The sequence below is a fragment of the Taudactylus pleione genome, unplaced genomic scaffold (assembly GCF_031769625.1).
Source record: "Taudactylus pleione unplaced genomic scaffold, aTauple2 ptg001056l, whole genome shotgun sequence".
Taxonomy (NCBI): Eukaryota; Metazoa; Chordata; class Amphibia; order Anura; family Myobatrachidae; genus Taudactylus; species Taudactylus pleione.
In genome coordinates, this window is record NW_028285457.1 from 2,498,921 (window position 1) to 2,526,492 (window position 27,572).

The following is a 27,572-nucleotide window of genomic DNA, read 5'->3' on the forward strand; positions in this document are numbered from 1 at the left end:
TGTAAAGGAACACTCACTATACTTTTGCTATACTTATACACACAATTATTAATTCACAAAGTTTTTATGGTTGTTTTCACTTTATTATTGTTATGCGAAATACCAGGCACTTGATGTGACTACACATACACAGTATATATGAATATACAAATTTCAGAAAACAATAACAGACAATAAGACTTGCATTTAATATACAGAATAAGAGGAATTATTTGGTGAATTGGGCAATAGAGAAAATAAGTCAGTTTATATGTAAAATCTTAGGCTGCCCTGGAAATGAGGGTTAGTTGTGTTACTTCATGGAGATTCCCCCTCCCAGAGTGGCCTAGGTACGAGCATAATATCACTATCTTGTGTGACGCAACATGAAAACCATTTTCCTGCTTCTCTCACCTTGCTCAGCCGGGCACTGCGGTATGTTGTCCTTTCTGAGATTCCACATCAGTTCCAGGTCCCAGCGTAAAGTCTTCTGGTGGTCTTTGCGTGGTCTATTGTAAAGTGTCAGAGTTTGTATCAAGTGGGAAATTTTTACCACCCCGTTGCTGTATGACTTTCGGTCAGGGCTGTTGAAATCTATTGGGTAATCAGTGATCCAGGCCCTCAGTAGAACATCAGTGACATAGATTGGGTGTCTGAGGAAGAAGTCCTCTCTATAGACCATCTGATCCGGAAAGTCCAACCTGATTTCTCTTATCGACTCTGTGCCATCGGGACTGCAAATCCAGCGTTTTTTAAATATACCGACCAAAGGCTTTACTAGCGACGATGCTAATACATCAACATGCACCACCTGGCTCCTCTCACAGTGATAAAGTACCTCTAGGATAGGTCTCTTGGTCACCTCCTCCGGTGGATTGAGGAACTCAATGAATGATCTGCTGGTGGCCGTGTGCATTGTTCCTGTCTGCGTTGTGACGAACTGCAGCCAACAGGACTGTACAATAAATACAAGGGTTATTTATTAATACACTATAGCTACTCTTGTCTTAGCCATGCAGGAATTCAAGGCAGAGGAGGGATATATATGGATAACTAAGGCACAAAAACACTGTATATAAAGTTATGACTTTCTTAATAATTATATCAGTTATTAATAATAATCAAAGAGAACCTGCAGACTACACACAAGTCAAATACAAAGGCTGATAAATGACCACACACACACACACTGTGATAGATGACTGGACATACAGTGGCTGATAGATGACCACACACAGAAACTGAGATAAAACCATATAGAAAGCTGTTAATGACAACTGAGATAGCAGGACCATATAGAAGGCTGTTAGTGACACTGAGATATCAGGACCATGTAGAAGGCTGTTAGTGACACTGAGATATCAGGAACATGTAGAAGGCTGTTAGTGACACTGAGATATCAGGACCATGTAGAAGGCTGTTAGTGACACTGAGATATCAGGACCATGTAGAAGGCTCTAAGTGACAACTGAGATAACAGACCATATAGAAGGTTGTTAGTGACAACTGAGATAGCAGGACCATATAGAAGGTTGTTAGTGACAGCAGAGATAGCAGGACCATATAGAAAGCTGTTAGTGAAAAATTGAGATAGCAGGACCATATAGAAGGCTCCTAGTGACAACTGAGATATCAGGACCATATAGAAGACTGTTAGTGGTCATAAGGAAGTTTTAAAATGTGTCAAATGTCCGATTTTTGCATTTTTATATATTGGTTATAAAATTATAGCAAGCAAGTGTTTTCCAGCAAATGAAAGTCCAGTATTTTGTGGTGCAGAAAATTGTCTGTATAGTAGTTGTCCAGTGTTTTTTTACAACTTTGTAATATGAGGTAATAAACACTTATCTCTCATCAGCAAGTTCAAAAACCCATTTCACATCAATACAATGCCTCTATGTACCTGTCCCACATCAAGTCTAATACAAAGGCTGATAGATGACCACACACACACACAGTATGATAGATGACTGGACATACAGTGGCTGATAGACGACCACACACAGTAACTGATAGATGACTGGACATACAGAGGCAGATACTGTAGATGACCACACACAAAAACTGATAGATGACCTCACACACAGAGGCTGGTAGATGACCACAGACAACTGAGATAGCAGAACCATATAGAAGGCTGTTATTGACAACTGAAATAGCAGGACCATATAGAAGGCTGTTAGTGACAACTGAGATAGCAGGACCATATAGAAGGCTGTAAATAACAACTGAGATAGCAGGACCATATAGAAGGCTGGTAGTGACACTGATAGCAGAACCATATAGAAAGCTGTTAATGACAACTGAGGTAGCAGGACCATATAGAAGGCTGGTAGTGACACTGAGATAGCAGAACCATATAAAAGGATGGTAGTGACCCTGAGATAGCAGGACCATATAGAAGGCTCCTAGTTACAACTGAGATAACATGACCATATAGAAGGCTGTTAGTGACAACTGAGATAGCAGGATCATATCGAAGGCTGTAAGTGACAACTGAGACAGCAGGACCATATAGAAAGCTGTTAGTGAAAAATTGAGATAGCAGGACCATATACACGGCTGTTAGTGACAACTGAGATATAGTAGCATGACCATATAGATGGCTGCAAGTGACAATTGATATAGCAGAACCATATAAATGGCTGTTAGTGACAGCTGAGATAGCAGAACCATAAAGACGGCTGTTAGTGACAACTGAGATAGCAGGACCATAGAGAAGACTATTAGTGACAACTGAGATAGCAGGACCATATAGAAGACTGTTAGGGACAGCTGAGATAGCAGGACCATATAGAAGGCTGTTAGTGACAGCTGAGATAGCAGGGCCATATAGAAGGCTGTTAGTGACAGCTGAGATAGCAGGGCCATATAGAAGGCTGTTAGTGACAGCTGAGATATTAGGACCATATAGAAGGTTGTTAGTGACAGCTGAGATAGCAGGACCAAATAGAAAGCTGTTTAGTGAAAAATTGAGATAGCAGGACCATATAGAAGGCTCCTAGTGACAACTGAGATAGAGGACCATATAGAAGATTGTTAGTGGTCATAAGGAAAGTACTGGAAGTTTTAAAATGTGTCAAATGCCTGATTGTTGCATTTTTATATAATGGTTATACAATTATAGCAAGCAAGTGTTTTCCAGAAATGAAAGTCCAATATGTTGTGGTGCAGAAAATTGTTTGTATAGTAGTTGTCCAGTGTTTTTTTCACAACTTAACTCTAATCTGCAAGTTCAAAAACCCATTTCCCATCAATACAACACCTCTATGTATCTATCCCACATCATTTATACCTCCACATACCTGTCCCACATCATTTACACCTCACAATATTTGTCCCCACATCACTTACACCTCCACATATCTGTTCTACATCATTTATACCTCCACATACCTGTCCCGCATCATTTACACCTTCCTATACCTGTCCCCCAACATTTACACCTCCACATACCTGTCCCCCATCATTTACACCTCACCATACCTGTCCCCCATCATTTATACCTCCTCATACCTGTCCCACATCAGTTACACCTCCACATACCAGTCCCACATCATTTACACCTCCTCATACCTGTCCCACATCATTTACACCTCCTCATACCTGTCCCCCATCATTTGCACATCCCCATACCTGTCCCACATCATTTACACCTCCACATGCCTGTCCCACATCATTAACACCTCCACATACCTGTCCCAAATCATTTACACACCCACATACCTGGCCCACATCACATACACCTCCACATACCTGTTCTACATCACTTACACAACCTCATACCTGTCCCACATCATTTACACCTCACCATATAGCTGTCCCCCATCCTTTACTCCTCCACATACCTGTCCCACATCATTTACACCTCCACATATCTATCCCTTAACATTTACACCTCCCCATAACTGTCCCACATCATTTACACCCCCACATACCTGTCCCACATCATTTACACCTCCTTATACCTGTCCTACATTATTTACACCTCCCCATACCTGTCCCCACATCATTTACACCTTCCCATACCTGTCCTACATCACTTACACCTCCACATACCTGTCCCCCATCATTTACACCTACTTATACCTGTCCCCCATTATTTACACCTTATACCTGTCGCCCATTATTTACACCTCCACATAGCTGTCCCACATAATTTACACCTCCACATCATTTACACCATCACATACCTCTCCCACTTCATTTACACCTCCAGATACCTGTCCCCCATCATTTACACCACCACATACCTGTCCCCCATCATTTACACCTCCACATACCTGTCCTAATTCATTTACACCCTCACATACCTGTCCCACATCAATTACACCTCCAAATACCTGTCCCACATCATTTACACCTCACAATATTTGTCCCCACATCACTTACACCTCCACATACCTGTCCCACATCATTAACACCTCACAATACCTGTCCTCACATCACTTGCACCTCCACATACCTGTACCACATTGTTTCATCTCCACATACCTGTCCCACATCACTTACACCTCCACATACCTGTCCCACATCATTTATACCTCACCATACCAACCCCCCAATATTTACACCTCCACATACCTGTCCCACTTAATTTACACCTCCACATACCTGTTCTACATCATTTACACCTCCACATACCTGTCCTGCATCATTTACACCTCCCAATACCTGTCCCCCAACATTTACACCTCCCCATACCTGTCTCGCATCACTTACACCTCCACATACCTGTCCCACATCATTTACACCTCCACATACCTGTCCCACATCATTTACACCTCCACATACCTATCCCAAAACATTTACACCCCCACATACCTGTCCCACATCACATACACCTCCACATAACTGTTCTACTTCACTTACCTCATACCTGTCCCACTTCATTTACACGTCACCAAATAGCTGTCCCCCATCATTTACACCTCCACATACCTGTCCCGCATCATTTACACCTCCACATACCTGTCCTGCATCATTTACACATCCACAGACCTGTCCCCCATCATTTACACCTACTTATACCTGTCCCCCATTATTTACACCTAATACCTGTCCCCCATCATTTACACCTCCGCTTAGCTGTCCCACATAATTTACACCTCCACATCATTTACACCATCACATACCTCTCCCACTTCATTTACACCTCCACATACCTGTCCCACATCATTTACACCTCCAGATACCTGTGCCCCATCATTTACACCACCACATACCTGTCCCCCATCATTTACACCTCCACATACCTGTCCTAATTCATTTACACCCTCACATACCTGTCCCACATCAATTACACCTCCAAATATCTGTCCCACATCATTTACACCTCACAATATTTGTCCCCACATCACTTACACCTCCACATACCGGTCCCACATCATTAACACCTCACAATACCTGTCCTCACATCACTTGCACCTCCACATACCTGTTCCACATCACTTACACCTCCACATACCTGTCCCACATCACTTACACCTCCACATACCTGTCCCACATCATTTATACCTCACCATACCTACCCGCCATAATTTACACCTCCACATACCTGTCCCACATAATTTACACCTCCACATACCTGTTCTACATCATTTACACCTCCACATACCTGTCCTGCATCATTTACACCTCCACATACCTGTCCCAAATCATTTACACCCCCACATACCTGTCCCCTATCACTTACAGCTCCACATACCTGTCCCCCAACATTTACACCTCCCCATACCTGTCTCGCATCACTTACACCTCCACATACCTGTCCCACATCATTTACACCTCCACATACCTGTCCCACATCATTTACACCTCCACATACCTGTCCCACATCATTTACACCTCCACATACCTATCCCAAATCATTTACACCCCCACATACCTGTCCCACATCACATACACCTCCACATAACTGTCCTACATCACTTAACTCATTCCTGTCCCACATCATTTACACATCACCAAATTGCTGTCCCCCATCATTTACACCTTCACATACCTGTCCCGCATCATTTACACCTCCACATACTTGTCCTGCATCATTTACACATCCACAGAACTGTCCCCCATCATTTACACCTACTTATACCTGTCCCCCATTATGTACACCTTATACCTGTACTACATTATTTACACCTCCCCATACCTGTCCCCACATCATTTACACCTCCCCATACATGTCCTACATCTTTTACACCTCCACATACCTGTCCCCCATCATTTACACCTACTTATACCTGTCCCCCATTATTTACACCTTATACCTGTCCCCCATCATTTACACCTCCGCTTAGCTGTCCCACATAATTTACACCTCCACATCATTTACACCATCACATACCTGTACCACATCATTTACACCTCCACATACCTGTCCCACATCATTTACACCACCACATAGCTGTCCCACATAATATACACCTCCACATACCTGTCCCCCATCACTTAAACCTCCAAAAACTTGTCCCACATCATTTACACCTTCACATACCTAAGCCACATCATTTACACCTCCACATACCTGTCCCACATCATTTACACCTCCTCAAACATGTCCTATATCACTTACACCTTCACATACCTGTGCTCCATCATTTACGCCTCCACATACCTCTCCCACATCATTTACACCTCCACATACCTGTTCTACATCATTTGCACCTCCACAGACCTGTCCCGCATCATATACACCATCCCATACCTGTCCCCCAACATTTAAACCTCCACATACCTGTTCCACATCACTTACACCTCCACATACCTGTCCCACATCATTTGCACCTCACCATACCTATCCCCTATAAATTGCACCTCCACATACCTGTCCCACAACATTTACACCTCCACATACCTGTCCCACATCATTTCCACCTCCACATACCTGTTCTACATCATTTACACCCTCACATACCTGTACCCCATCATTTATACCTCCCCATACCTGTCCCGCATCACTTACACCTCCACATACCTATCCCAAATAATTTACACCCCCACATACCTGTCCCACATCACATACACCTCCACATACCTGTCCTACATCACTTACACCTCCTCATACCTGTCCCACATCTGTTACACCTCACCATTTAGCTGTCCCATCATTTACACCTCCAAATACCTGTCCTGCATCATTTACACCTACTTATACCTGTCCCCCATTATGAACACCATATACATGTCCCATATCATTTACACCCCCACATACCTGTCCCATATCATTTACACCTTCACATACCTGTCCCACATCATTTACACCTCCACATACCTGTCCCATAACATTTACACCACCCCATACCTGTCCCATATCATTTACACCTCCTTATAACTGTCCTACATTATTTATACCTCCCCATACCTGTCCTACATCATTTACACCTCTACATACCTGTCCCCCATCATTTACACCTACTTATGCCTGTCCCCCATTATTTACACCTTTTTCTTGTCCCCCATCCTTTACACCTCCACATAGCTATCCCACATAATTTACACCTCAAAATCAGTTACAACATCACATACCTGTCCCACATCATTTACACCTCCACATACCTGTCCCACATCATTTACACTTCCACATAACTGTACCACATCATTTACAACACCAAATACCTGTCCCCCATCTTATACACCTCCACATACCTATCCTACATAATGTACACACTCACATACCTGTACCCCATCACTTACAACTCCACATACCTGTCCCACATCATTTAAACCTTCACATACCTGTCCCCCATTACTTACACCTCCATATACCTGTCCCCCATCATTTACACCTCCCCATACCTGTCCCGCATCACTTACACCTCCACATACCTGTCCCACATCATATCAACCTCCAGATACCTATCCCAAATCATTTACACCCCCACATACCTGTCCCACATCACATCACCTCCACATACCTGTCCTACATCACTTACACCTCTTCATACCTGTCCCACATCATTTATACCTCACCATATAGCTGTCCCCCATCATGTACACCTCCACATACCTGTCCTACATCATTTACTCCGTCACATACCTGTCCCCATCACTTACACCTACACATACCTGTCCCCCATCATTTACACCTCCACATACCTGTCTCGCATCACTTACACCTCCACATACCTGTCCCGCATCATATACACCTCCACATACCTGTCCCGCATCATTTACACCTCCACATACCTGTCCCACATCATTTACACCTCACCATACCTCTCCCCCATTATTTACACCTCCACATACCTGTCCCACAACACTTACACCTCCACATACCTGTCCCACATCATTTACACCTCCGCATACCTGTTCTACATCATTTACACCCTCATATACCTGTACCACATCACTTACACCTCCACATACCTGTCCCACATCATTTACACCCTCTCATACCTGTCCCCCATTGCTTACCCCTTCTCATACCTGTCCCCCATCATTTACACCTCCACATACCTGTCCCACATCATTTACACCATACTTGTCCCACATCATTTACACCTCCACATACCTGTCCCACATCACTTACACCTCCACATACCTGTACCCCATCATTTACACAACCACAAACCTGTCCCCCATCATTTACACCTCCACATACCTATCCCACATCATTTACACCCTCACATACTTGAACCCCATCACTTACACCTCCACTTACTTGTCCCACATCATTTACACCCTCACATACCTGTCCCCCATTACTTACACATCAACATACCTCTACCCCATCATTTACACCTCCCCATACCTATCATGCATCACTTACACCTCCACATACCTGTCCCACATCATTTGCACCTCCACATACCTATCCCAAATCATTTACACCCCCACATACCTGTCCCACATCACATACACATCCACATACCTGTCCTATATCACTTCCACCTCCTCATACCTATCCCACATCATTTACACATCCACATACCTGTCCCCCATCATTTATACCTCCACATACCTGTACCCCATCGTTTACACCACCACATACCTGTCCCCCATCATTTACACCTCCACATACCTGTCCTACATCATTTACACCCTCACATACCTGTCCCACATCATTTACACATCCACATACCTGTCGCACATCATTTACACCTCCACATACCTGTCCTACATCATTTACACCCTCACATACCTGTACCCCATAACTTACACCTCCACATAACTGTCCCACATCATTTACACCCTCACATACCTGTTCCCCTTCACTTACACCTCCACATACCTGTACCCCATCACTTACACCCTCACATACCTGTTCCCCTTCACTTACACCTCCACATACCTGTCCCCTATAATTTACACCTCCACATACCTGTCTCGCATCGCTTACACATCCACATACCTGTCCCACGTCATTTACACCTCCACATACCTGTCCCACATCATGGACACCTCCACATTCCTGTCCCACATAATTTACACCTCCACATACCTTTCCCACATCATTTACACTTCCACATACCTGTACCACATAATTTACACCACCTCATACCTGTCCTACATCATTTACATCTCCACATAGCTGTCCCACATAATTTACACCTCCACATAATTTACACCATCACATACCTGTCCCACATCATATACACCTCCACATACCTGTCCCCCATCATTTACACCACCACATACCTGTATCCATCATTTACACCTCCACATACCTGTCCCCCATCACTTACACTTCCACATACCTGTCTCCCATCACTTACACCTCCACATACCTGTCCCCCATCATTTACACCTCCACATACCTGTCCCCCATCACTTACACTTCCACATAACTTTCCCCATCACTTACACCTCCACATACCTGTCCCCCATAATTTACACCTCCCCATACCTGTCCCCCATCACTTACACCACCACATACCTGTCCCCCATCATTTACACTTCCACGTACCTGTCCCCCATCACTTACACTTCCACATACCTGTCCCCCATCATTTACACCTCCACATACCTGTCCCATATCATTTCCACCTCTACATACCTGTCCCGCATAATTTCCCCCTCCACATACCTGTCCCAACAGCAGTTACAACTCCACATACCTGTCCCACATCATTTACACCTCCACATACCTGTCCCGCATCATTTACACCTCCACATACCTGTCCCCACATCAGTTACACCTCCACATACCTGTCCCAGATCATTTACACCTCCACATACCTGTCTCACATCATTCACACTTCCCCATACCTGTCCCACATCACATACACCTCCACATACCTGTCCTACATCACTTACACCTCCTCATACCTGTACCACATCATTTACACCTCACCATATAGCTGTCCCCATTATTTACACCTCCACACACCTGTCCCGCATTATTTACACCTCCACATACCTGTCCCCCATCATTTACACCTCCACATACCTGGACCCCATCATTTACAACACCACATACCTGTCCCCCATCATTTACACCTCCACATACCAGTCCTACATCATTTACACACTCACATACCTGTACCCCATCACTTACACCTCCACATAACTGTCCCACATCATTTACAACCTCACATACCTGTTCCCTATCACTTACAGCTCCACATACCTGTCCCCCATCATTTACACCTCCACATACCTGTCTCGCATCACTTACACCTCCACATACCTGTCCCACGTCATTTACTCCTCCACATACCTGTCCCACATGTTTTACACCTCCACATACCTGTCCCACATAATTTACACCTCCACATACCTGTCCCACATCATTTACACTTCCACATACCTGTCCCACATAATTTACACCTCCACATACCTGTCCTACATCCCTTACACCTTCACATACCTGCCCTCCATCATTTACACCTCCACATGCCTGTCCCATATCATTTCCACCTCCAAATATTTGTCCCACATCATTTACACCTCCCCATACCTGTCCCCCATCATTTACGCCAACTTATACCTGTCCCCCATTATTTACACATTATACCTGTCCCACATCATTTATACCTCCACATACCTGTCCCACATCATTTACACCTCCACATACCTGTCCCTCATCATTTACATCACCACATACCTGTCTCCCATCAACTACACCTCCACATACCTGTCCCCCATCATAAACACCACCACATACCTGTTTCCCATCATTTACACCTCCACATACCTGTCTCCCATCACTTCCACTTCCACATACCTGTCCCCCATCACTTCCACTTCCACATACCTGTCCCCCATCACTTACTCCTCCACATACCTGTCCCCCATCATTTACACCTCCACATACATGTCCCCCATCACTTACACTTCCACATACCTGTCCCCCATCACTTACACCTCCACATACCTGTTCCCATCATTTACACCTCCACATACCTGTCCCCCATTATTTACACCTCCACATACCTGTTCCCCATCACTTACACCTCCACATACCTGTCCCCCATCATGTACACCTCCATATACCTGTCCCATATCATTTACACCTCCACATACCTGTCCCATATAATTTCCACCTCCACATACCTGTCCCTACATCAGTTACACCTCCAGATACCTTTCCCACATCATGTACACCTCCACATACCTGTCCCGCATCATTTACACCTCCACATACCTGTCCCACATCATTTACACCTCCACATACCTGTCCCGCATCATTTACACCCCCACATACCTGTCCCAATCACATACACCTCCACATACCTGTCCTACATCACTTACACCTCCTCATACCTGTCCCACATAATTTACACCTCACCATATAGCTGTCCCCCATCATTTACACCTCCACTCACCTGTCCCGCATCATTTACACATCCACATACATGTCCCCCATCATTTACACCTCCACTTACCTGTACCCCATCATTTACATGACCACATACCTGTCCCCCATCATTTACACCTCCACATACCTGTCCTACATCATTTACACCCTCACATACCTGTCCCACATCATCAACTCCTACACATACCTGTCCCACATCATTTACACCTCCACATACCTGTCCTACATCATTTACACTGTCACATACCTGTACCCCATCACTTACACCTCCACATATCTGTCACACATCATTTACACCCTCACATACCTGTTCCCCATCACTTACACCTCCACATACCTGTCCCCCATCATTTACACCTCCACGTACCTGTCTCGCATCACTTACACCTCCACATACCTGTCCCACGTCATTTACACCTCCAGATACCTGTCCCACATCATTTACACCTCCACATACCTGTCCTACATCACTTACACCTTCACATACCTGCCCTCCATCATTTACACCTCCACATACCTGTCCCACATAATTTCCACCTCCAAATATTTGTCCCACATCATTTACACCTCCCCATACCTGTCCCCCATCATTTACACCTACTTATACCTGTCCCCCATTATTTACACCATATACCTGTCCTACATCATTTACACCTCCACATAGCTGTCCCACATAATTTACACCTCCACATCATTTACACCATCACATACCTGTCCCACATCATGTATACCTCCACATACCTGTCCCACATCATTTACACCTCCACATACCTGTCCCCCATAATTTACACCACCACATACCTGTCTCCCATCATTTACACCTCCACATACCTGTTCCCCATCACTTCCACTTCCACATACCTTTCCCCCATCACTTATACCTACACATACCTGTCCCCCATCATTTACACCTCCACATACCTGTCCCCCATCACTTACACTTCCACATACCTGTCCCCCATCACTTACACCTCCACATACCTGTCCCCCATCATTTACACCTCCACATACCTGTCCCCCATTATTTACACCTCCACATACCTGTCCCCATCACTTACACCTCCACATACCTGTCCCCCATCATTTACACTTCCACATACCTGTCCCCCATCATTTACACTTCCACATACCTGTTCCACATCATGTACACCTCCATATTCCTGTCCCACATCATTTACACCTCCACATACCTGTCCCATATAATTTCCATTTCCACATACCTGTCCCGCATCATTTCCACCTCCACATACCTGTCCCCACATCAGTTACACCTACACATACCTGTCCCACATCATTTACACCTCCACATACCTGTCCCGCATCATTTACACCTCCACATACCTGTCCCCACATCAGTTACACCTCCACATACAAGTCCCCCATCACTTACTCTTCCACATACCTGTCCCCCATCACTTACACCTCCACATACCTGTTCCCATCATTTACACCTCCACATACCTGTCCCCCATTATATACACCTCCACATACCTGTTCCCCATCTCTTACACCTCCACATACCTGTCCCCCATCATGTACACCTCCATATACCTGTCCCATATCATTTACACCTCCACATACCTGTCCCATATAATTTCCACCTCCACATACCTGTCCCTACATCAGTTACACCTCCACATACCTTTCCCACATCATTTACACCTCCACATACCTATCCCGCATCATTTACACCTCCACATACCTGTCCCATATCACATACACCTCCACATACCTGTCCTACATCACTTACACCTCCTGATACCTGTCCCACATAATTTACTCCTCACCATACAGCTGTCCCCCATCATTTACACCTCCACTCACCTGTCCCGCATCATTTACAAATCCACATACATGTCCCCCATCATTTACACCTCCACTTACCTGTACCCCATCATTTACACGACCACATACCTGTCCCCCATCATTTACACCTCCACATACCTGTCCTACATCATTTACACCCTCACATACCTGTCCCACATCATCAACACCTACACATACCTGTCCCACATCATTTACACCTCCACATACCTGTCCTACATCATTTACACCGTCACATACCTGTACCCCATCACTTACACCTCCACATATCTGTCACACATCATTTACACCCTCACATACCTGTTCCCCATCACTTACACCTCCACATACCTGTCCCCCATCATTTACACCTCCACGTACCTGTCTCGCATCATTTACACCTCCACATACCTGTCCCACGTCATTTACACCTCCAGATACCTGTCCCACATCATTTACACCTCCACATACCTGTCCTACATCACTTACACCTTCACATACCTGCCCTCCATCATTTACACCTCCACATACCTGTCCCACATAATTTCCACCTCCAAATATTTGTCCCACATCATTTACACCTCCCCATACCTGTCCCCCATCATTTACACCTACTTATACCTGTCCCCCATTATTTACACCATATACCTGTCCTACATCATTTACACCTCCACATAGCTGTCCCACATAATTTACACCTCCACATCATTTACAACATCACATACCTGTCCCACATCATGTATACCTCCACATACCTGTCCCACATCATTTACACCTCCACATACCTGTCCCCCATAATTGACACCACCACATACCTGTCTCCCATCATTTACACCTCCACATACCTGTTCCCCATCACTTCCACTTCCACATACCTTTCCCCCATCACTTATACCTACACATACCTGTCCCCCATCATTTACACCTCCACATACCTGTCCCTCATCACTTACACTTCCACATACCTGTCCCCCATCACTTACACCTTCACATACCTGTCCCCCATCATTTACACCTCCACATACCTGTCCCCCATTATTTACACCTCCACATACCTGTCCCCATCACTTACACCTCCACATACCTGTCCCCCATCATTTACACTTCCACATACCTGTCCCCCATCATTTACACTTCCACATACCTGTTCCACATCATGTACACCTCCATATTCCTGTCCCACATCATTTACACCTCCACATACCTGTCCCATATAATTTCCATTTCCACATACCTGTCCCGCATCATTTCCACCTCCACATACCTGTCCCCACATCAGTTACACCTCCACATACCTGTCCCGCATCATTTACACCTCCACATACCTGTCCCCACATCAGTTACACCTCCACATACAAGTCCCCCATCACTTACTCTTCCACATACCTGTCCCCCATCACTTACACCTCCACATACCTGTTCCCATCATTTACACCTCCACATACCTGTCCCCCATTATATACACCTCCACATACCTGTTCCCCATCACTTACACCTCCACATACCTGTCCCCCATCATGTACACCTCCATATACCTGTCCCATATCATTTACACCTCCACATACCTGTCCCATATAATTTCCACCTCCACATACCTGTCCCTACATCAGTTACACCTCCACATACCTTTCCCACATCATTTACACCTCCACATACCTATCCCGCATCATTTACACCTCCACATACCTGTCCCCACATCAGTTACACCTCCACATACATGTCCCACATCACTTACACCTCCACATACCTGTCCCACATCATTTACACCTCCACATACCTGTCCCGCATCATTTACACCCCCACATACCTGTCCCATATCACATACACCTCCACATACCTGTCCTACATCACTTACACCTCCTGATACCTGTCCCACATAATTTACTCCTCACCATACAGCTGTCCCCCATCATTTACACCTCCACTCACCTGTCCCGCATCATTTACAAATCCACATACATGTCCCCCATCATTTACACCTCCACTTACCTGTACCCCATCATTTACACGACCACATACCTGTCCCCCATCATTTACACCTCCACATACCTGTCCTACATCATTTACACCCTCACATACCTGTCCCACATCATCAACACCTACACATACCTGTCCCACATCATTTACACCTCCACATACCTGTCCTACATCATTTACACCGTCACATACCTGTACCCCATCACTTACACCTCCACATATCTGTCACACATCATTTACACCCTCACATACCTGTTCCCCATCACTTACACCTCCACATACCTGTCCCCCATCATTTACACCTCCACGTACCTGTCTCGCATCACTTACACCTCCACATACCTGTCCCACGTCATTTACACCTCCAGATACCTGTCCCACATCATTTACACCTCCACATACCTGTCCCACATCATTTACACCTCCACATACCTGTCCTACATCACTTACACCTTCACATACCTGCCCTCCATCATTTACACCTCCACATACCTGTCCCACATAATTTCCACCTCCAAATATTTGTCCCACATCATTTACACCTCCCCATACCTGTCCCCCATCATTTACACCTACTTATACCTGTCCCCCATTATTTACACCATATACCTGTCCTACATCATTTACACCTCCACATAGCTGTCCCACATAATTTACACCTCCACATCATTTACACCATCACATACCTGTCCCACATCATGTATACCTCCACATACCTGTCCCACATCATTTACACCTCCACATACCTGTCCCCCATAATTTACACCACCACATACCTGTCTCCCATCATTTACACCTCCACATACCTGTTCCCCATCACTTCCACTTCCACATACCTTTCCCCCTTCACTTATACCTCCACATACCTGTCCCCCATCATTTACACCTCCACATACCTGTCCACCATCACTTACACTTCCACATACCTGTCCCCCATCACTTACACCTCCACATACCTGTCCCCCATCATTTACACCTCCACATACCTGTCCCCCATAATTTACACCTCCACATACCTGTCCCCCATCATTTACACTTCCACATACCTGTCCCCCATCATTTACACTACCACATACCTGTTCCACATCATGTACACCTCCATATACCTGTCCCACATCATTTGCACCTCCACATACCTGTCCCATATAATTTCCATCTCCACATACCTGTCCCGCATCATTTCCACCTCCACATACCTGTCCCCACATCAGTTACACCTCCACATACCTGTCCCACATCATTTACACCTCCACATACCTGTCCCGCATCATTTACACCTCCACATGCCTGTCCCCACATCAGTTACACCTCCACATACATGTCCCACATCATTTACACCTCCACATACCTGTCCCGCATCATTTACACCCCCACATACCTGTCCCCACATCAGTTACACCTCCACATACCTGTCCCCCATCATTTACACCTCCACATACCTGTCCCCCATCACTTACACTTCCACATACCTGTCCCCCATCACTTACACCTCCACATACCTGTCCCCCATCATTTACACCTCCACATACCTGTCCCCCATTATTTACACCTCCACATACCTGTCCCCCATCACTTACACCTCCACATACCTGTCCCCCATCATTTACACTTCCACATACCTGTCCCCCATCATTTACACTACCACATACCTGTTCCACATCATGTACACCTCCATATACCTGTCCCACATCATTTACACCTCCACATACCTGTCCCATATAATTTCCATCTCCACATACCTGTCCCGCATCATTTCCACCTCCACATACCTGTCCCCACATCAGTTACACCTCCACATACCTGTCCCACATCATTTACACCTCCACATACCTGTCCCGCTTCATTTACACCTCCACATGCCTGTCCCCACATCAGTTACACCTCCACATACATGTCCCACATCATTTACACCTCCACATACATGTCCCACATCATTTACACCTCCACATACCTGTACCATATCATTTACTCCTCCACATACCTGTCCCCCATCATTTAACCAATTTTTGAGCTGTTTAGAGAAATTTTCCTGAAAATGTATATTTTTGGGGGGGGGCAAAGTTCTGCCACAATATTTAAACCCCTCCAAGTGCATAATAATTAGGAGAGGCGTAATAGAGGTACCAGAGGTTCTGCACTGTGGGCCTGATTCAGCAATGTACACAAAGATGATATTTATGCAGTTGAGCGATTATCAGTATACTGCGCATGCATCAAGGTACCATAATCGTTTGCAGCAACTTTTTACTCGCAGTGCTATTGGCAGGGAGCGTTTGAGGGAGGTAAGGAGAAATGGCAGCAAAAATCGCAGGTGTGCCACGTCCATTTTCTGGCTGTGTCTGTGATCATGTATGCAATAAAAATGGCTCCAGCATCCCAGTTCTCACGCCATTGTGAGTGACAATAGGGTCTCTCAGAACTACCATAATGAAATGAACTGCAGCCAATGCTGCGTCTGTGTACGCTGATGCTGGGATGTGCAAAGCCGCAGGTGGGCGCCTCCATTCATATCCCAGGGGCTGTGACGTTTGCATATTGTCGCACAGTAGCTGCGTTACGGGATCGCAGCTGTGATGGCGTTAGCAGCGTACACCTCAAAAAAAGTCCATAAGTACCAACATTTTTACCTTAAAATAAAGATTTTCCCGACCTTTTCACCTGCTCAGGGCGGTGCGCACCAGAGAATGCAAATTTCCTCTGGAAAATCAATGCGAGTTTGCAGCTGAATTGCCAATGTTATTTGCGTTGCGAGTTCACCGTCCAAACACCTTGTAGGACCCAATTGATTTGTCCCTCGGAGACTGATGGATGATACATAGTGTGACAGATGAAGCAGTTATCCTGTACGTGGTCAGTAACAGGGACCCATCCTGTAACGTAAAGCAGTAATACATGTCACCATCCGCCATGCTTACCTGACAGAGGAGCACGCAGCTGAGGACGCTCTCCCCCACACTGCGCACTCTCATTTTCTTCTCGCTGTGTTCTCTTCACCGGTTTCACTATTGTAAGGACGAGATCAGCGTCTCCTCTATAATCTCTGTAGAAGTTAGTCACAGGCTGGGTCGCTGTCAGCATGGAGACTGCAATGTTATACGTGGAAGTTATAACACTCGGCACACCAGGGGTTAATTAAACATTAGTAATAACTGTTTGCTTTGTTCAGCAAGTCACCTTAACCTCTTAGTTCCGGGAAAGTTCTGAAACAATACAGAGCAGTGAGCGTGAGGGATTCATAGTATATACAGTATGCAGCCGATACAGTATATACTAGGGGTGTGCACCGGCCACTTTTCGTGTTTTGTGTTTTGGTTTTGGATCTGGATCTTTCTTCGTGTTTTGGATCTGGATTGGTTTTGCCAAAACCACCCTTCCGTGTTTTGGGTTCTGGGTTTTGTGTTTTGGATCTGTATTTTTTTTTTAAAAAGCATAAAAACAGCTAAAATCACAGAATGTGTTGGTTTTCTGCTCCTATGCTATTATTAACCTCAATAACCTTAATTTCCACTAATTTCCAGTCTATTCTGAACACCTCACACCTCACAATAGTGTTTTTATGTCCAAAAGGCTGCACCGAGGTAGTTGGATGACTATGCTAAGCGACACGAGTGGGCGGCACAAACACGTGACCCATCTAGGCGTGATACTGCAGTGGCAGACAGGATGGCAGTTTGAAAGACTAGGCCCCAAACTGTACATAATGCAAAGAAAAAAAAGAGGTGCAAGATGGAATTGTCCTTGGGCCCTCCCACCCACCCTTATGTTGTATAAACAGGACATGCACACTTTAACAAACCAATCATTTCAGCGCCAGGGTCTGTGGCTGAAATGATGGTTCGTTTGCGCCCCCACAAAACAAGCTGGCAATTAATCTGTCCCTGCACAAACTGGCTCTACGGAGGCAAGATGTCGTCCTCATCCTCCTCATCCACCGATTCCTCACCCTCTTCAGTGTTGTGTACATCCTCATCCTCACAGAGTATTAACTCGTCCCCACTGGAATCCACCACCACAGGTCCCTCTGTATGTTCCGGAGGCTGGTCTCCCTGGAAGAGTTGATAATTCATTTTGATGAACATCATCTTCTCCACATTTTGTGGAAGCAACCTCCTACGCCTTTCGCTGACAAGGTTCCCGGCTGCACTAAACACTCTTTCGGAGTACACACTGGAGGGGGGGCAACTCAGGTAAAATAGAGCCAGTTTGTACAGGGGCCTCCAAATTGCCTCTTTTTCCTGCCAGTACAGGTATGGACTGTCTGACATGCCTACTTGGATGCTGTCACCGATGTAATCCTCCACCATTCTGTCAATGGTGACAGTATCATATGTAGTGACAGTAGACATGTCAGAAATTGTTGCCAGGTCCTTCAGTCCGGACCAGATGTCCAAACTTGGTCCTGCCTGCCCTGCATCACCGCCAGCGGGTTGCTTAGGATACCTAAGTTTTTTCCTGGCAGCCCCAGTTGCGGGAGAAAATGAAGAAGGAGCTGTTGACATGTCACGTTCCGCTTCAGCTGACAGTGTGTTCACCAGCAGGTCTTTGCACCTCTGCAGGCTTGTGTCGGCCGGAAAGAGAGACACCACATAGGCTTTAAACCTAGGATCGAGCACGGTGGCCAAAATGTAGTGGTCTGATTTCAACAGATTGACCACCCTGGAATTATGGCAAAGCGAATGAAGGGCTTCATCCACAAGTCCCACATGCCGAGCGGAAATGCTCCATCTTAGCTCCTCCTTCACTTTCTCCAGCTGCTTCTGCAAAAGCCTGATGAGGGGAATGACCTGACTCAAGCTGGCAGTGTCTGAACTGACTTCACGTGTGGCAAGTTCGAAGGGCTGGAGAACCTTGCACAACACGGAAATCATTCTCCACTGCGCTTGAGTCAGGTGCATACCCCCTCCTTTGCCTATGTCATAGGTGGATGTATAGGCTTGTATGGCCTTTTGCTGCTCCTTCATCCTCTGAAGCATATAGAGGGATGAGTTCCACCGTGTCACAACCTCTTGCTTCAGGTGATGGCGGGGCAGGTTCAAGAGTGTTTGCTGGCGCTCCAGTCTTCAGCACGCAGTCGCTGAATGGCGAAAGTGGCCAGAAATTTTTCGGGCCACCCAAAGCGTCTCCTGCACGCCCCTGTCACTTTTCAGAAAATTCTGCACCACCAAGTTTATTGTGTGAGCAAAACATGGGACGTGCTGGAATTTGCCCGCACAATATTGGTGGCGTTGTCAGATATCACAAATCCCCAGGAGAGTCTAAGTGGGGTAAGCCACTAGGCGATGATTTCCCTCAGTTTCTCTAAGAGGTTGTCGGCGGTGTGCCTCTTACTAAAACCGGTGATACACAGCGTAGCCTGCCTTGGAACGAGCTGGCGTTTCTGAGATGCTGCTACTGGTGACGCTGCTGCTGTTGCTGCGTAAGGTGATACATCTACCCAGTGGGCTGTCACAGTCATATAGTCCTTAGTCTGCCCTGTTCCACTTGTCCACATGTCCGTGGTTAAGTGGACAATGGGTACAACGGCATTTTTCAGGACACTGAGGACACTTTTTCTGATGTTTCTGTACAGTCTCGGTATCGCCTGCCTAGTGAAGTGGAATCTAGATGGAATTTGGAACCGGGGACACACTACCTCCATCAATTGTCTAAATCCCACTGCACTAATGGCGGATACCGGACGCACATCTAACACCAACATAGCAGTCAAGGCCTCAGTTATACGTTTTGCTTCAGGATGACTGCTGTCGTACTTCATCCTCCTCGCTAAGGACTGTTGGAGGGTCAATTGTTTAGTAAAAGTAGTGGTGTTCCTACTTCCTCTCTGGGATGATGAACGACTCCCAGCAGCAGCAACGGCAGCAGTAGGCGTAGCAATGCAGGATCCTCCGGAGGAATACCCGATTGGAGAGTCAGTCATGCCAGTGACATGGCCTGCAGGACTACTTCCGATCCTGACTAAGGAGGAAATTGACGAGGAAGGAGTTGATGGTGTGGTTTGCAGGCGCTTGGATACAACAGGACAACGGGATTTAGGTGTCCCTGGACTGCTTACGGTCTTAGCCAAAGTTTCTGAACTTGACAGTAACTTTTTATGAACGTGCTGCAGGTGCCGTATAAGGGAGGATGTTCCTAGGTGGTTGACGTCCCTACCCCTACTTATTTCACCTTTACATATGGTACATATGGCAAGACAGTTGTTGTCCGGATTTGGATAGAAATATTGCCAGACCAAAGAGGTGGAATGTTTGGTCTTCTGCCCAGGCATGACCGTGATGGGCTTTTTCATCCCACGGACAACAACTGTCTCCCCCGGAGCCTGATTTAAACAAACCACATCACCATCAGAATCCTCCTCGCCAACTTCCTCCTCAGCACCAGCTACACCAGTATCCTCATCCTGTTGTACTTCAACAGTGACATCTTCAATTTGCATATCAGCAAGTGGACTGTGGGTGCTCCTTTCAGCACTTGCAGGGGGCGTGCAAATGGTGGAAAGAGCCACCTCTTCCCATCCAGTGCTGGGAAGGTCAGGCATCGCAACCACCACCACACTTGGACTCTCCTTGGGGATTTGTGATATCTTCTTAGAACGCACAGTTCTTCGCTGTGCTTTTGCCAGCTTAACTCATTTGATTTTTTTAGTGGGAGGAGGGCTTCCATCGTCATGTGAAGCTGAACCACTAGTCATGAACATAGGGAAAGACCTTAGCCATTCTTGCCACTCCGTGTCGTAAATGGCATATTGGCAAGTTTACGTTTCTCTTCAGATGATTTAAATGTTTTTTTCAAGGTCATTTTCCTGAACTTTGCCATTTGGGATTGTATGTGCCCTCTATTATGACATTGGGCATCGGCCTTGGCAGACGACGTTGATGGCATGTTATCGTCTATGTCATGACTAGTGGCAGCAGCTTCAGCACTAGGAGGAAGTGGTTCTTGATCTTTCTCTATTTTATTTTTATCGGAGAAAGTTTGGTCCTCCATTTATGTTATATCGATTTGATATATATGTGCGGCTAAGGCGCACACAAACACAGAAAATATTTTTTTATTTTTGCTGGAGAGTAGTGCACTTTGTGGGTTACACCACCCTTTAAGAAATGAGCAAGCCGGCTCTTTACTTATGGGACACAGGGGCACGCTTGGCACTGCTCCTTTGTTGATGCACGTGTGGCTGCTGCGCACACAATTCACAAACACAGAAAAAAAAAATTTATTTGGTTTGGAGTGTACTTTGGGGGTTACAGCACCCTTTAACGGTCAAGCCAGCCGGAACTTTACTTATGACACAGGCGCACGTTTGGCACTACTTTGTTGATGCACGTGCGGCTACTGCGCACACAATTCACAAACACAGAAAAAATATTTTGTTATTTGGTTTGGAGTGTACTTTGGGGGTTACAGCACCCTTTAACGGTCAAGCCAGCCGGCCCTTTACTTATGACACAGGCGCACGCTTGGCACTACTTTGTTGATGCACGTGCGGCTACTGCGCACACAATTCACAAACACAGAAAAAATATTTTGTTATTTGGTTTGGAGTATACTTTGGGGGTTACAGCACCCTTTAACGGTCAAGCCAGCCGACCCTTTACTTATGACACAGGCGCACGCTTGGCACTACTTTGTTGATGCACGTGCGGCTACTGCGCACACAATTCACAAACACAGAAAATATTTTTTTATTTGGTTTGGAGTGTACTTTGGGGGTTACAGCACCCTTTAACGGTCAAGCCAGCCAGCCCTTTACTTATGACACAGGCGCACGCTTGGCACTACTTTGTTAATGCACGTGCGGCTACTGCGCACACAATTCACAAACACAGAAAATATTTTGTTATTTGGTTTGGAGTGTACTTTGGGGGTTACAGCACCCTTTAACGGTCAAGCCAGCCGGCCCTTTACTTATGACACAGGCGCACGCTTGGCACTACTTTGTTGATGCACATGCGGCTACTGCGCACACAATTCACAAACACAGAAAAAATATTTTGTTATTTGGTTTGGAGTGTACTTTGGGGGTTACAGCACCCTTTAACGGTCAAGCCAGCCGGCCCTTTACTTATGACACAGGCGCACGCTTGGCACTACTTTGTTGATGCACGTGCGGCTACTGCGCACACAATTCACAAACATAGAAAAAATATTATTTTTTTAGCACTTGGGGGGAGCACCCCTGATGGACAGAGCACCCCCTGGACAACACTACAGCACCCCTTTAGGACTGGGACACTGCACAGGACTTTGGAGTGGACACAGCCCCTATGGAGAACTGACTGCACAACACAGTCCAGCCAGCCCCTATGGACTTTGAAGTAGTGGACACAGCCCCTATGGATAACAGCAGCACAGCGCAGCACAGCACAGCACAACACTACTCTGCACTAAACTACACTACACTACACAGCCGAGCCAGCCCTAACTCCCACCCATACTTGCCTACCCTCCTGCTTTCTGCGGGAGCCTCCCGCTTTTAGGTGGGAGCTCCCGCTATCCCGCAATATAAAGGGAATCCCCCGCTTTCCCCACTGCCCCGTCAGATATCCGGACTGCGCATGCGCGACTCAGTCCGGATGTAACACGCGTGTGTGGACGTCAGGCTTGCTGAAAGCCAACCACCGCGGGGTTGGGAGTGAGTGGCGGTGGCCGGCCGTCTAACCCAGCCAGATCCCAGTGTGGCTGTATAATGTGCGCGGGTGGTCAGCAGTGTTGTGCTGCGGCAGCACTGCCTTTACGGCCACAGTGCCCTTACCTCCTCTCCACAATGCGGCGGGACCCGCTTCCTCCTCCACGGCAGTCAGTGCCACGAGAACTGAGCTGCAGCAGCAGAGTAATCATGTGTACCAGGTATGTGACTGCACACTGGCCTGGGGAGGGGACACAGCTTCCAGTAAACACTGATATGTGGTATTATGGAGGGGAGAGAGGACTGTATAGTGATATATCAGGGGACACAGTTCCCAGCACACACTGATATGTGGTGGTATTATTATATAGGGGGAGGGGACTGTACAGTGATATATGATGGGGAATATGTACAACTTCCAGCACACACTGTTGTGGTATTATATAGAGGAGAGGACTGTTTAATGATATATGATACATCCTGCACTTCTGCAACAGCATTGAGACATCAGCCCACACACAGCAACTGGCAGCTGTTACTCTTGCCCGCAATCCCCAGCACCTGCATTTTGCAGTATACAACCCTGATCTCCCGTTATTGCTGGCTTCTCACCCCTAAGTAGAAATAGATATGGTAGTGTATAGATCCCTTTCAGTAGATGTACCTGGAGGTGAGGTAGAGTGGGGGTGGAAGTGCGGTTCCATGCCCATAAAGGACACCAAAAGTAGAAATTTGTTAGCTCGCTACGCTTCACTCGTCACAGGTTTATATTTCCCCTCCACGTGCACATGGATAGTAACTATGACGTTGGACAGTGAGTGATGACGTCGGGGTACATCTGCTGAAGGGGATCTATTCACTACCAAATGGATATGCCCATAGGTAAAGCTAGACATGCCCTTTGGGCGGAGCATGGCACACCTCCCTCGAAGGCACATACTACAACTGACTGTAATCTCCCTGAAACTAATTTTCAAAAGTAGGCAAGTATGCTCCCACCCTCCCTCTTCACTGTCCACAGCCGAGTGAGAAAATGGCGCCGACGCGGGTACCTTATATAGGATCCAAAACCCGCGAGACCCGGAAGGCGGGATGATGACGTTTTGCCTCGATTTCAGATCCGAGTCAGGCGGGAAAAGTCGAGCCTGACTCGGATCTGCCTTGGATCGGGTGGCTCGGGGAGGGTTCGGATTTCAGAAATCCGAACCCGCTCACCCCTAGTATATACAACACAAAACACACACACACGTCACATTACAGCACTGAGACTCAGGTATATATACAGTATATACACAGCTGGTGTATACAGCACACAACACAAAACACACACACGTCACATTACAGCACTGAGACTCAGGTATATATACAGTATATACACAGCCGGTGTATACAGCACACAACACAAAACACACACACGTCACATTACAGCACTGAGGCTCAGGTATATAATATACAGTATATACACAGCCGGTGTATACAGCACACAACACAAAACACACACACGTCACATTACAGCACTGAGACTCAGGTATATAATATACAGTATATACACAGCTGGTGTATACAGCACACAACACAAAACACACACACGTCACATTACAGCACTGAGACTCAGGTATATATACAGTATATACACAGCTGGTGTATACAGCACACAACACAAAACACACACACGTCACATTACAGCACTGAGACTCAGGTATATATACAGTATATACACAGCTGGTGTATACAGCACACAACACAAAACACACACACGTCACATTACAGCACTGAGGCCAGGTATATATATACAGTATATACACAGCTGGTGTACACGTCACACTACACACCTGCAGCTTTGGTATACACAGTATATAAAAACAAATGTTTTGTTTGATATTTTTTGTAAGAGTGCACAAACAAAAAGAAAAAAAACTATTTTTTTGGTCACACTTATGTATATAGGTCATACCGGCCTACTCTCCCAGAAGTTGCTGGAGTCTCCCCAATTTGAGGGCAGAGGAAGGGTAGGCAGTCCCCCCATATTTTGCCCACTTCCTAGTGAAATGGGGAGGATAATCCCGCGATTTGTGGGTAAACAGTGAAGGGGCGGAACTAGCATTACGTGTTTCTCAAGTCAGCAGCGTCTCTCCTCTGGGCTGATCCCGGTGGAGAGATGCGATATGTGGCAAGTATGTATATAGGTATGTAAGTAGGTATGTAAGTATGTATATAGGTATGTAAGTAGGTATGTAAGTATGTATATAGGTATGTAAGTAGGTAGGTATGTATATAGGTTTCTATAAAGGTATGTATATAGGTTTCTATAAAGGTATGTATATAGGCAGGTAGTTATGTATATTTACAGGCAGGGCTATTTTTCAGCAGGAACTCAGTTCCTGAATCTAACTATGACGCAATGTCCTGGGCTAAAATGTATTTTCCATAAGAAAATTCTATATAAATATAATTATGTATATATATATATATATATATATATATATATATATATATATACACATAGTCAGAGCCGTAACTAGACTTTTTGGTGCCCTGTGCCAGAAAGAGCATCGGTGCCCCCCTCATTTTTCAAAGGGACATAATGCACTCAAAAAAGGGCCATGGCTTCATGGAGAAGGGCCAGGGAAGAGAAAGGAGAGGCCAGGAGATGCTGGGGATAAAATAAGAGGAAGCTACAAGCAAGAATGATAATAAACAGAAATTAGGCCCAAACAGCGCCCCCTGTCCTGTGGTGCCCTGTGTGATGGCACCGGCTGCACTACCCTAGCTACGGCCCTGTATATAGTGATAACTTGGGGGTAATTAGCTTGGTAGAGGGTGGATTGGTGCAGTGTTTAGGTGCTTTTTGAGGGTCCACACACAGCTTCCAAGTAAATAAACTCAATGGTGCTTTACTGCCAGCATAGAAGCCGGGAAACAGAAATAGAAAATAACCTGCCCTTTCTTAGGGAACTAGCTCACTTCTTGAACCCTCTCTACAGAAGCAGTTAGTCTGCCAACACAGTCTCTGCCTGCTTCTCTGCAGGTCTATCACCTGCTCCAGCCTGGCTTGGCTGCCACAGCTATACAAACAGTCAATCCTGGTGGCCTTCCCTGTATCCTACAGGTATAGGCCTTGGCTTCTTCAGCCTGCAGCCCAGCTGCTTCGGTATACAATCGTGAAACCGGCTGCCTTAATACCGACAACCGGCTTCCCGACTGTCATATCCCGACAAGGGTGAAATGCCGGGTGTCTAGATGTAGATGCCTGACATTTCCCCGATGCCGGGAGACCGGATAGCCGCGCGGGGGGGGGTAGGTTTAGGGCACCCAGGGTGGACTTAGGGTTAGGTACCCCCCGGGAGGGTTAGGGTTAGGCTATGGGGAGGGAGGGTTAGGGTTAGGCTAGGGGGAGGGAGGGTTAGGGTTAGGCACCCTCGGGGG

The 27,572-nt window shown here is 46.1% G+C and overlaps 1 protein-coding gene across 1 annotated transcript in view; it reads right to left on the minus strand.

Moving 5' to 3' along the window:
• LOC148453950 (protein sel-1 homolog 3-like) overlaps positions 1–18,573 on the minus strand; it is a 304,083-nt gene extending 285,510 nt beyond the window's left edge. Inside the window, exons 1-2 of the mRNA XM_088461460.1 lie at positions 18,436–18,573; positions 394–934 (exon numbers count right to left, since the gene is read on the minus strand). Of these exons, the coding sequence (XP_088317586.1) occupies positions 394–934; positions 18,436–18,489 (595 nt within the window). The 5' untranslated portion in view covers positions 18,490–18,573. The remainder of the gene's footprint in view (positions 1–393; positions 935–18,435) is intronic.
• Positions 18,574–27,572: the final 8,999 nt, after the last annotated feature.